Source organism: Taudactylus pleione, unplaced genomic scaffold (assembly GCF_031769625.1).
Source record: "Taudactylus pleione unplaced genomic scaffold, aTauple2 ptg000258l, whole genome shotgun sequence".
NCBI classification, from domain to species: Eukaryota; Metazoa; Chordata; class Amphibia; order Anura; family Myobatrachidae; genus Taudactylus; species Taudactylus pleione.
Window position 1 is genome coordinate 2,913,364 of NW_028284660.1, and position 13,627 is coordinate 2,926,990.

At 46.4% G+C, this 13,627-nt stretch overlaps 1 protein-coding gene across 1 annotated transcript in view; it reads right to left on the reverse strand.

Annotated features, from left to right (window-relative positions):
• Positions 1-3,244: 3,244 nt before the first annotated feature.
• The window catches only part of LOC148514813 (uncharacterized), a 104,728-nt gene continuing 94,345 nt past the window's right edge, over positions 3,245-13,627 (reverse strand). The window contains exons 14-16 of the mRNA XM_088480951.1: positions 12,816-12,925; positions 7,579-8,498; positions 3,245-5,295 (exon numbers count right to left, since the gene is read on the reverse strand). Coding sequence (XP_088337077.1) covers positions 8,375-8,498; positions 12,816-12,925 — 234 coding nt within the window. The 3' untranslated portion in view covers positions 3,245-5,295; positions 7,579-8,374. The remainder of the gene's footprint in view (positions 5,296-7,578; positions 8,499-12,815; positions 12,926-13,627) is intronic.

Sequence of the window (13,627 nt, forward strand, 5' to 3'; positions counted from 1 at the left end):
TACAGTGGCACTACTTTAAGGGACAGAACTACGATGGGGGCACTACTTTAAGGAACACAATAAAAGGGGAACTATTTTAAGGGGCTAAAAAACAGGGGCAATACTTTAAGGGACAGAACTAATGGGGCCCTACTTTAAGGGGCACTACTTTAAGGGGCAGAACTATGGGGGCCCTACTTTAAGTAGCAGAACTACAGGGGCACTACTTTAAGGGGCAGAACTACGGGGGGCACTACTTTAAGGGACACAACTAAAGGGGCACTATTTTAAGGGGTAGAACTACAGGGGCACTACTTTGAGAAGCAGAACTACAGGAGGACTACTACTACAACCAGGGGCATTGGGATGGTGGTTCCAGTTAAGTGCAAGCTCCAGGCGCTGAAGGGGTCCGGAGGCACCGCGCGACTACCCGGGAGCTCTCTAAGCTGACAGCCGCCGGGGGCGTTGTTTCACCACTACTGCTAGACTAAGCACGCTGGCCACTCGGAGGCTAAGGAATCCTCCAATCACTTCAGAGGCTAGCGTTCCCAGTGATGCAGTGCGCAGGTGATGTCACCTGCGAGCTGAGGTACCTGTGCAGCTGTGCCTGCTGGGTCTAGTGAGATCCAGTCAGCACGGCAGCTGGATGCCAGCCCAGACGATGGCAGCGATGGATAAAGTAAGTACAAGGGGGGACAGAACTACAGATCGGACACTACTTAAAGGGACAGAACTATGGGGCGGGCACTGTTTTAAGGGGTAGAATTACAGGAGTACAACTACAGGGGCACTACTTCGAGGGGCACAACTACAGGGGCCCTACTTTGAGGAGCCCAACTACAGGGGCACTACTTTAAGGGGCAGAACTACAGGGGCCCTACTTTAAGGGGCACAATGAAAGGGGCACTACATTGAGGGGCAGAACTACAGTGGCACTACTTTAAGGGACAGAACTACAATGGGGGCACTTCTTTAAGGGACACAACTAAAGGGCACTACTTTTAGGGACAGAACTACGGGGGGGCACTATTTTAAGGGACACAACTAAAGGGGCCTTATTTTAAGGGGAAGAACTACAGGGGCACTACTTTAAGGAGCACAACTATAGGGGTACTACTTTGAGGGGCAGAACTACATGGGCACTACTTTAAGGGACAGAACTATGGGGCGGGTACTACTTTGAGACAGAACTACAGTGGGGGGCACTATTTTAAGGAGCACAACTACAGGGGCACTACTTTAAGGGAGAGAACTACAGTGGCCCTACTCTAAGGGGCACAAAAACAGGGGCACTACTTTGAGGGGCAGAATCACAGTGGCACTACTTTAAGTGACAGAACTACAATGGCGCCCTACTTTAACTAAAGAGGCACTATTTTAAGGGGCAAAACTACAGGTGCACTACTTTAAGGGGCAGAACTACAGGGGCACTACTTTAAGGGACAACTACGGGGGGGCACTACTTTAAGGGACACAACTAAAGGGGCACTATTTTAAGGGGTACAACTACAGGGCACTACTTTGAGGGGCACAACTAAAGGGGCACTACTTTGAAGGGCAGAACTACAGGGGCACTACAGGAACACTATTTTGAGGGGCACAACTACAAGGGCACTACTTTAAGGGACAGAACTATGGGACGGGCACTACTTTAAGGGACAGAACTACAGGGGGGCACTACTTTAAGGGGCACAACTAAAAGGGCAGTACTTTAAGGGGCAGAACTACAGGGGCACTACTTTAAGGGGCATTACTACAGGGGCACTACTTTGATGGGCAGAACTACATGGGCCCTACTTTAAGGGGCACAACTGCAGGGGCACAACTTTGAGGGGCAGAACTACAGGTGCACAACTACAGGGGCTATAATACAGGGGCACTACTTTAAGGGGCATAACTACAGGGGCACTACTTTAAGGGGCATAACTACAGGGGCACTACTTTAAGGGGCACAACAACAGGGGCACTACTTTGAGGGGCAGAACTAAAATGGGGCCCTACTTTGAGGGACACAACTAAAGAAGCACTATTTTAAGGGGCAAAACTACAGGTGCACTACTTTAAGGGGCAGAACTACAGAGGCACTACTTTAAGGGGCATAACTACAGGGGCACTACTTTAAGGGGCATAACTACAGGGGCACTACTTTAAGGGGCACAACAACAGGGGCACTACTTTGAGGGGCAGAACTAAAATGGGGCCCTACTTTAAGGGACACAACTAAAGAAGCACTATTTTAAGGGGCAAAACTACAGGTGCACTACTTTAAGGGGCAGAACTACAGAGGCACTACTTTAAGGGGCATAACTACTGGGGCACTACTTTAAGTGGTACAACTACAGGGGCCCTACTTTAAGGGGCAGAACTACAGGGGCCCTACTTTAAGGGGCACAACTATAGGGGCAGAAATACAGTAGCACTAATTTAAGGGACAGAACTACAGGGGTTCACTACTTTAAGGGACACAACTAAAGGGGAACAATTACAGGGCACTACTTTAAGGGGAGAACTACAGAGGCACTACTTTTAGGGGCACTACTTTAAGAGGCAGAGCTACAGGGGCACTACTTTAAGGGGCACAACAACAGGGGCACTACTTTGAGGGGAAGAACTAAAATGGGGCCCTACTTTAAGGGACACAACTATAGAAGCACTATTTTAAGGGGCAAAACTAGAGAGGCACTACTTTAAGGGGCACTACTTTAAGGGGCAGAACTACAGGGGCACTACTTTAAGGGGTACAACTACAGGGGCACTACTTTCAGGGGCACAACTACAAGGGCACTACTTTAAGGGACAGAACTACAGGGCGTGCACTACTTTAAGGGACACAACTAAAAGGGCAGTACTTTAAGGGGCACTACTACAGGGGCACTACTTTGATGGGCAGAGCTACACAGAGGGGCGTGGCCTGCCACGGGTTTTGCAAATAATGTTATATATATCAAAATGGCCCTCGACAGAAAAAAGGTTCCCCACCCCTGGTTTTCAGTAATCACACAAGTATACAGCCGTCTCTTTCTGTGCAAATACCAAGCATTATCGTGATTCCATGATATGGGGAAGTTATACTCAAAATGTCTACATTGTTGTTCTCAGTCTCATTACATCTGTTGAAAATTTGAATTTGTGTTATTACATAAATTATAATTGCTCTAGGGAAAGCTTTGAAGGCATTCCATACAATCATTGCAAAAGTTGAAAGCCCCAAATAGCCTGTACCGGACCCCAGAGACACACCAATGCTTGTAAAAATGTAGCAGTATATTTATTGTAATAAATTGAACAGTAATTCAATGTGTATATCTCAATAGACATTAATAATCACAGTTTATCACACATACAAAAACATATAAATCATATTCTGCATGCAGAAAAAAAGTAAAACATAAATAGCAGCAAAAGCTTAAATCCCAGTCAGATTTACAGATACACACAGAGTATCAGCTGTATACTCCAATGTAGTGTAGTTTGTAGTTTTAAATTGCTTTAATTGTAACAATTGGGCCTTGAGAAAAAAAAGTGGCATGTGCATATATCCAATGTAGCACTTCGGGATATACAAAGTATCCATTTCAACTCAAGAAATCCTAGATGAGTCTCCAAACCATAGATGTGTTGGGCTAATGTTTCCATACGAGGCTCCATATATATGTAATAGCATTTTCCCACAACTGGCTGGTACGCATGTAATGCTCTGCACACATCAATAGATGGAGTGCCGGACTGTAAGCTCACTGTCCCAGCCCGTAAAGCATGGATGTGGCCAGGGAGCTGATGTATCGGAAGTCTGTGCTCTCCTGGTATAGGTTGGCGTGGAGAGCCGTGTCCACGATAACAGCTATGTCCTGTAACTCCTGCACATGTTATCTGCAGATTCGACCGCCCAGCACCACGTACAACACTGTGATAGCGGCACTCCATGCAATCTCCAATGAATAACGGTCAGGTGTGCAGGTGTGCCAGCTTATTCCGGGGACACCCTTTCCATACAATCACACCAGAAAAATGGTCTCCAAAATAACCCTTTCAGACATAGATCCGATCAGAGACTGCCCCATCAGGGTAAGCTATAATGGGCTGAGCTTCCAAAAGTAGATTCCTCTAACCACTTGCAGAGCTAATGAGATAGAGGCAGGAGAGTGATGAGAATGTCTCTGTGTAATCAGTGTACGGTAGAGACCAGGGGTGCCAACCTACATGAAGCAGGGATTAGACCTATATGGGTAAATTGTATGGCAAGTAGCAGAGTGGCAGGAAAACTCTATATTCTGGGGATGCCTAATGAGTTATATATCAGTTAAACTAGGGGTGTGCACCGGCCAACCTACATGAAGCAGGGATTACACCTACAGTACATGGGAAAATAGTATGGCAAGTAGCAGAGTGGCAGGAGAACTCTATATTCTGGGGATGTCTAAGGATTTATATGTTATCTTAACCCATTTCATCTATAAGCTCTGGACATACAGTAGTGTTTTATGAGAAGGGAGGAAAGCAGTAGATTCACTCCATCTATTTACTGGTGGTACTAAAACATTGTTTAAATCACCCAGACACATTAGCGGAACATCCGGTGATAAACCCATAATGGAGGCTTATTTTTAAAAACATCCCTGCCCACACAGTCCACCAAAAAAAGAAAGTTGGCCCCTCGCGGGATCGCTTTGCTCGCCACGTTTCGGGCTCGGTGGCTCGCTATGCTCGCCACACAATTATGTTCCCCCTCTATGCCCACTTGGATGGTAGGAAATGGACACTGGCTGATGACGTCAGGATCAATCTACGGAAGGGGATCTAGCTGCTCCCCTATTTTGTATAGGAGCTGTACATAGACTGCCAGAATAATATGAGGGGAGGAGTTCACACATACCGTACTATCCCTTTAAACCAGGAGACTTATAACTTACACAGGTTCTGTGGCTGGCTGACTTCTCGTCTGCATTTCACCTGGTTTTAATCAGCCACAGAACCTGTGTAATTCAGGAGTATGGTAAGCCTAGCTACACAAATGTGTTTAAATATGTTGTAGAGAAACGGACAGACTACCTCAAAGGTACCGAGTTGAATGCTATGCCCAGCCCGTCTATAGTTTCTGATGTGTCAAAACTTCACATAGATGAGCTTTATCAAACAGGAGATGACTGGGTTATAGTTTCTAATCTGGAATAGAACCAGCGAGTACTTAAATCTATGATCATGACACCTGACATTCCAGGTAAGTAAGCTGTGCTCCTCCACCACAGGCACGATGTGACAGGAGATGTAGCAGTAATAAGAAGTCCATAGTCCAACTGTGAGTCCAGAGAAGGCGTCCTGCACATTAACACAAAGAACAACAATCTAAAAATACAAATACTGCATTATAACATAGATAGAACAGGCAAGCTTCATTATCACTCACAGGGAATTATGGTAGAACTTATCTGGTATTATGGCCATAGCGAGGGTAGAGATTATCTGGTATTATGGCTAGAGTGAGGGTAGTGCAGCTAGTGCCATCTCCCAGGGCACGATGCCCTGGAGGTGGTATGACCAATGTCTGCCCCTAGCTTGTAATGGTATATAATGGCCAGCCGCAAAATCAGGGGTCAATGACCACAGCCGCATACTGCTTCTAATTCACAGACGGGAGGGGAGGATGGAAAGGTGTCAATAGAAGAGTAGTGGAAGACGGAGGGTGGGGGGGGTGGGGGGGAGTACGAGGTGTGGTGCAAGAGGAAACTGTGTAGTGGGAGCAAATGAGGGATATAAGGAGGGTACAAGGGGACAAATGGAGACAAACATGCAAAGATGGAGAAACGCAACAGTTATACAAGAAAAAGAGAGAGTTATGGTGCATATACACGGTCAGATCTTCCTTCAGATTTGTACAATAACAATTTTAGAAATGGTTCAATTGTTCATATCTGAGAGAAAATCTGACACGTGTCCCTGCAACGATGAACAATGCGCGTTCCCGTATGTCAGATAACGATATCTGACATCTGATGTGTTTGCAGTCAGATTTGGTCGATTTTCATTCATTTTAATACTGTCAAAAATTGTTCGTAGTTCAATAAATTGTTGGTAAAATCGTTCAAATCGTTCATCTGACACATCGTCCCGTGTGTCTCCGGCAGTTTGTGCTCAGTGTCGTTAATGACACTGAGCACAAACACTGAACGAAATCAAGATCGATTTCGTTCAGTGCCGGGCCCCCTCCTCATCCCCGAACATGTACAACCTGACAAAATCGTCAGCTTGTACAGTCAGTTCGGGGGATGAATGAAAACTACAAATGGCAAACGGAAGCGAATATTTGTAGTTTTCGTTCATCGTTTTGGGGCAAAAAACAAATTGTTAAAAAAAATCGACCCGTGTGTGCGCACCTTAACATCTTAACACCTAGACATGGTGGGGGGAGTGGGGGGAGGTGGGAGTTAGAGTAACAGATGGCCAGCATGGGGCTGTCGCACATGGGCACGTGGATGCAAACACAGTAAAGATGACAATAGCCTCCATTAGGAGGAGGAAGAAGATAGAAACAGAGGATCTATTATTATTATATATCTTTTATTCTTGTGCTGTAAGAAACATTTACTCTACCAAATGTCTAGAGGAGTGACTGCGTCCCTTCCATATCTTACTGGCTGCAATTTATCAGGACTGTTTTTACCTTAGCTACTTCTATAGAGGACAGGTGCAGGTCTTCTCACACTTAGGACCTGATTCAGAGCCGCTCGTTAAGCTGTGTTCGCACGCAGCTGGCTGATTGTTGCCTTTCTGCGCATGCGGAAAAATGCGTATGCGCGAGTCAGTCATTGCGATCGGGAAGCAGTCACTCGTAATACACAGATGGCCCTCTATTTTGAGTGACAGAATGTGCCATTTGTGGGTGGTGACAGGGGAAGGTCCTGGAAAACGGGGGAGTGGATGTGCGAACGCAGGCGTGACTGTGCATACAAACGGCGTTTCTTGGGTGTGCATAATTAACATGGAGCGTCATTGTACACGTTACCTGGTTGTAATTTACACTGCAGCAATCGCAGTGCTTGCGGCGGGGTAGGGTCAACCACAAGTGCTGCTAGCGGCTCCGATGGCAGTCGATGTTACTGTTTTAACACACACTTCTTGGAGATGACGTGTGCTGCGAAGGGAAGGGGGCGTCATTACACTGGCTTGCGATCGATCTGCCGTCTCACGCTAAGACATAGTGGGCGTACTAATGTCTTACCATGCGATCACAGCCTATGCATATACAGTATTAGCGGCTGCGTGCGAACGCATCTAGTGAGCGGGTCTAAATCGCCCCCTTAGTATTACAAACTAAAAAAAAAAACTAAGCCTCTTATGCTAACTAGAGGAAGATGAACCTCTTAAACTATACAAGATCAAATCCAAGAAGCCTTGAACCAACTATGGTATACCTAAAACCCTGAAGGTAAACAAGTACGTCCACCTACCCCCTTAGCACACTACGTGTGTGTGTGTGTGTGCGCGTGCGTGCGCGCGTGTGTGCGTGCGTGTGTGCGTGCGTGCGTGCGTGCGTGCGTGTGTGTGTGTGTGTGTAGGGGGGGGGGACTGATATAAAACTCAGCTGCTATAGCAGAATCTCACCTGTAATATGTGAGGTGCATCGCACCGGAAACTAGAAGCAGCACCAGCATTTCTCACCAGAATATCAGATATTCATATACGGAATAAAAACAGGAACATTATGAAATACCATCCAGTAGTGGAGGAACTGGCCCAGGACCAGCCAGGGGCACAGCTAAAGCCAGTTTGTCTGTGATATAGTAAAGAAATGAGATCTCCCATCAGCAACAGCTCAGATTCTATTCAGGAACAACATGGAATATGGAAGATGCAGATCACCAGGTATCCAGTCGGCTCTAGATGTAACACTAGTTTGAGACTCCGAGTAAATCCAATCTCGCAGTCTGACACCTACACTCCATTCCAGGAAGCCCTTAATAAACAGGTCTGGGGGCACCTTCCACAAGTGTAAGCTGGGCTGGATCTGCAGTGTAGGCTGTGCCTAGGATAGATGCGCCCGGAGGGGCTGAGCAAATACCAACTCATTCCCTGGTGTTAGTAGATGTTGTTATGGGCTTGATGATGACCAGTAACAGGTACAGTGACAGGATGTAATATGGGATGAGGCAGGAGAGCAGGAAGTCTGGGGACAATCCATGCTATGCCAAACTGCACTTGGTTGTACAGTACATGGCAGGGACCCTCATCATTCGGATCTTGGGGATCTGGGAAAAATAAAAGAGTACAAAGTTCTCTGATTATTACTGCAAAGTTATCCACTAGTTTCGTCACAAGGGGAGGACGGTTATCTCATGTAGCTCATGGAATCCTGTGGACAGTGGAGAACATGAACAATCCTCACTCATCTCTGCAAACCTCAGCTTCTTCTTGTACAAATCCAATTCAGTTTATCGGTTCTGTCCTCCTTTTTAATGTCCTCATGATTCAGGCAAATAGATTTGGATCTATTCAAAATTGCTAACACAGTCGGAATAGTAAATCTGGAGAAAAATAAAAGGCAGTATTGTGATGTGATATAATGCATCGCACGGTGATATAATGCATCGCACGGTCATGTTGCTCAGGATAGACATTTGTGTAAAGCAGATTAGCGATAGTAGCATCCACAATAATTATATAAGTTGATAATACGGGAAGAAGTGACATTACTAAAGCTGGGCATACACGGCCAGATAAAATGCCTGTCAGACCGAAAGACATTTTATCTGGCAGCCTGCCACCCGCAGATGTCCTTGGCATATACTGAGATATCTCACAGTGTATTAGCCCCGACATCTGTGCTCCGCCCCCCTGTCTGTTGGCCGCGGCTGGGCATACACTGCCCAATGCGGCCGACATTTTATCCCATCGGACGGGCATGCTGGACAATCCGGCATGCCCGACCAAGCGATATTTAATGCTCGGTCGCCCGAACACACACTACAATTATTGGGGCGATCCGCGGATATCGGGTGGATCGCCCCGATAATTGTAGCGTGTATGGCCAGCATAAGACAGACTATGGACTCACAAAGGGCCATATTCATAAAGTTAATTATTGCGGTCAGGGCCGACCCTGAAAATTAACATTCTAACTCGCAGCGAGCGCCGGAGCAATTCATCATTGCTCCAGCGCGTAGACAGCTCAGCTGTCTCCCCGAATATTTACACTGCTCCTTTCAGTAACTTAGCACCTCCATGTCTGACTAAAGCCAGAAGGAGCTGAACAGGGCTGGAGGGATCCATAGTGAAGGAGCAGGAGTGCGGGAGCAAACACCATCCGAAAATGGCGAATGCTCCCACAGTGAGGCTGCTGCTGCTGACAGGTAAGAACTGTGGGAGGGGGGGGCGGACCCAGGCCCGGGTCATTAGTAGCTGCTTCCTCACCTCTCAGCGCCCCTGTTCAGAATTGTCCAAAGATATACAATGATGTGCATGTTCACTACAATATCTGCGCAGTATGCTAACAATAACTAGATGCTGCATTACATAGAGCTGCTCACTATTCACAATCAGGACCTGTGAGGTTAAATGGGGCATTATGGTGCTCTGTAATGAAACTATGGGGCTATATGACATTATGGGCCATATTCAATTTGCAGCGAAAAGTCCTTTTCGGCGTCATCGGAGGTTTTGGCTGCGATAAAGTACTGCGCTCTTCCCCACGATTCCCCATATTTAATTTCAAATCGGCGAAAACGGGACCAAGCGAAATCGAAATCTGCGAAAAGTTCTGTCAGTTTTGGTGAAATCAGCCTAACCCCCCCTCACAAAAGATGCTCTGACATGGGGGTTCACTATGGGTACGCCCGATTGGCCCTACTAATGGTATTTGGGGTCTTTAAATGGTCTCAATAGGTGCTATTTTGCATTTTTAAGAAAGTGGTGAAGAATAGCAGTTTGCAACCTTTTTTGGAAAAATAAGTATTCCCATCAAATTTGGGGTACATGAAAATGGGTGCAAGCATATTTAAAAATCGCTAAAGTCAAGCATTAAAAATGCCAAAAACGCACCTTCAGCAAGCACCTGCAATCAAAAAACACCTTCCCCATACTTGCAGAGCTCCCTAAAGGTTTTGCAATTTTTTAAATTTGTACCCCCACTTTGATTTTTTTTGCCCACATTTTCAAAGTGCTTTTTTGGGTGTCCTTTGTGTTTTTTTAAGCGTTTTTTGCCGCAGTTTGCCTCAAGGGGGGTGTACAAAGGGTGCAGAGTGGTTTCCGCACCTCTACACCCCAAAACCGCAATTCTGCACTTTTTTCCATCGGGTATTCATAGGCGAAACTTTTTCTCCTATTACATTGCATTGCGTTTTTGCGCGGGCGAAAAGACGCTAAAATTTAATACGGGGTTAAGTGAAAGGCAGCGAAAATGACGTCATCTGCGAAAAATAAGCGGCGAAAACGGCTTTTCGCAGCTAATTGAATATGGCCCTATGATGGGGTTCTGTGGGTGCATTATTTACATTTACTGTATATTACAATAATCTTACATTTTGTTTTGCCTAATAAGCATAACCCCATATACATAGTACATATCCTTTTTCCAGTGCTATGCACAATGCACTCATTTACTCATTCTGCAGTGTGCTGCTATAGGAAAATGTTTACCAAAGTACACCATGCTATAGATCAGAGGTTCTCAAACTCGATCCTCAGGACCCCAAACAGTGCATGTTTTCAAGATCTCATCACAGAATCACAAGTGAAATTAGCTCCATCTCTGAATCTTTTAAAATCATTTGAAATGTGTCAGAACGTAATGAATACACCTTTGCAGCTGCTAGGTGACCTGGAAAACGTGAACTGTTTTGGGTATTGAGGACAGAGTTTGAGAACCACTGCTATAGTGGTTTAGGGCAGGGGTTCTCAACTCCAGTCCTCAAGTAGCCCAACACATCATTTCAGGATTTTTACTGTATCTATGGAAGCAGGTGGGATAATTAGATTAACACACCGATGCATGGTTAAAGAAATCCGGTAGGTATTACCTGTTGGGGGTACTTGAGAACTGGAGTTGAGAACCATTGGTTTAGGGGAACACTACTGGGGGGCACTGCATAGGGGGGACCAATACTGGGGACACTGCATAGGGGGACCACTACTAGCGGCACTGTGTAAGGGGCATTACTGGGGGCACTGCATAAGTGGTACTACTGGGGGCACTGCATAAGGGACACTACTGGGGGCAATGCATAAGGGGCACTGTATAAGTGGCACTACTGGGGCCACTGTATAAGGGGCACTATATAAGGGTGCATTACTGGGGGCACTGTATAAGGGTGCACTACTGGGGGCACTGTATAAGGGGCACTACTGGGGGCACTGTATAGGGAGCACTGCATAAGGGGCACTGCTACTGGGGACATTGCATAAGGGGCACTACTACAGTGGGCATTAAGGTGCATATTTAATGGAAACAAATGTTCCCAGAGTGATGAGAAACATGTTGCCATGCCCCCATTTTCCAGTGGCCACACCCCTTGTGGTATGTGACCACACCCACTTTTTTTTCCACGCGCCAAATGCGAGCGCACCTATTTGGGGTGGTGGGCTATTTCCATTTTTTATTTTTCCCTGAGCTCCAAATACCCTAGTTACACCACTGGGCCTATTAGAGTATGTAACAGTGGTGGGTTTGTATCTATGCAAACTGCAATTCCATGTTTTGCACTGTTAGGTATGGGTTTGAAGTGAACAAATATTAATATTTTATATTGAATTCAAGATTAATTATTCCCAGTAACCATAGCATGACAGAATGCATCGCTGATGGAGTCCTGCGGATGTGTCCTCACAGACGCTGACGCTTCAGTCGCACCAAACAGCCCCTCTGAAGTGCCGAGCATCTTATATGCCCAAATAAAACTACTGGAAGTGACAAAACTACTTTGCTAGCCTGCGCTGATCGATGTGATGTGCGACATTTGTACATCTGTGTGAGTCTGAATATGCATACAGAGTGCTGCGATGTAGCGGCAGCTGCTTTTCTATCGCTTGGCTCCGTTGTGCATCACCTGCGACTTTGTGCTGGTTTATATAACTAATTCCTGTGCGCTTAAAGTCACAGCCAGGTGTCTCTAGTACAATGTGAAGGGAGTTTTACTGCATCTACGATGTACAGTAAATAAGATGCAAAATGTAAAGAAAAAGTTGCTAGGTACACCGCTCGGTGCGGCCTCTGGGCTTCTCGCGTCATATGGCCTATTGAGGCTAGGTGTATGAGGCACAATACTCATACTTGCTGACATTAGCAATCAGTCTCCGGGAGAGGAAGGTCCAGATCAGAGGGTTGGTGGCAAATCACATCATTGCTGGGCCGAATGTCTCAATGGTTTGCCACAAATTTCACCAAATGTTGCTGGGGTCGGGACCGTGATAACTGTGATTTACAGCAAATTACGTCATCGGGTGCCCACTTTACTCGGAAAGTGCTGGGATGCGGGAGACTTGTCTACTTACCTGGGGGCTGGGAGACTCTTCTGGAATTTTCGGGAGACTTTCAAATTTGTGGTAAAGTGTGAAAGTCTGACATAATTACCATAGGTGTGCACAGGACCCGACACAGGGGGTGCCGCAGGGGCCCTCCCCCCACCAGTTAAGGACTGCACTCTCTTCTCTGGGTATAGTCTAATCACCTGGGCCACCCAGGTGAGTAGTCTATGTCCCAGTGGGGGGAGAGTAGTCCCTGAGCAGATTGAGGGGTCCCATAACAGCACCCCCCCAGTAACATTGTCAATGAAGCTAAGTTGCTATGAATATAGTCCTCCTGATTATCATTGCCAATTTTACAGATTGAAATATGTGGAAAAACTCACAGCTGCCCAGCGTATAATGTTCCATTAGTCCAAGTCCAGCGATTATTAGTATCATCCCAATATAGTCCAATCCAGTTATAATCTCTGTCTGTAAATCTTTTCACAAAGTTCTGCCAGGAAGAAAATACACATGTTTGATTGAATAGCATACACATAATTATAATATTTTATTCAAACTCATAACATGTACTAAGGCTCGGACAGGACTTCCGGGGACTCTGGGAGACCCTTGGAGGGGCCCACTGCTTTGTAGCTATGCTCACTATTGCAGGAACATGGGGCCTATGTCGCTGGTGCCGTTCACTATAGAAGGACACAGGATGCAGTATATCAAGGCTGTTGTGACTGACCCGGCCAGGACACACTGCAGTGCAACACTGGGTAATTCAAATTAGACTCTTGCCCCTCCCCCTGCTGTCACATGGTTGTGACATCAGAGGTCCTTCAGCCAACTTTACTTTAAACCTAATCCTCATGGGAGTGACTCCTCTCAGACTGTGCCTGCTCTGCTGGGTGGCTTAATGTCTCCCCCTCACAGCACCCCTGCTCCTAGTTGCTGTCCCTCCCTCTCCCAGTCCCTGCACTCCTGCTCCCAGTCACAACATCCCTTCTCCCAGTCTCTGGTCTTTTCCCTCACAGTACCAACACCCCATCTCCTAGTCTTCTGCTCTTTTCCCTCCTATTTCCAGCACCCCTATACCCATACCCACTCCCCCCTCTCCCAGTACAGCACACATTCTCCCAGTCTCCTAGTCTTCTGCTCTTTTCCCTCCTAGTTCCAGCAACCCCATACCTATACCCACTCCCCTCTC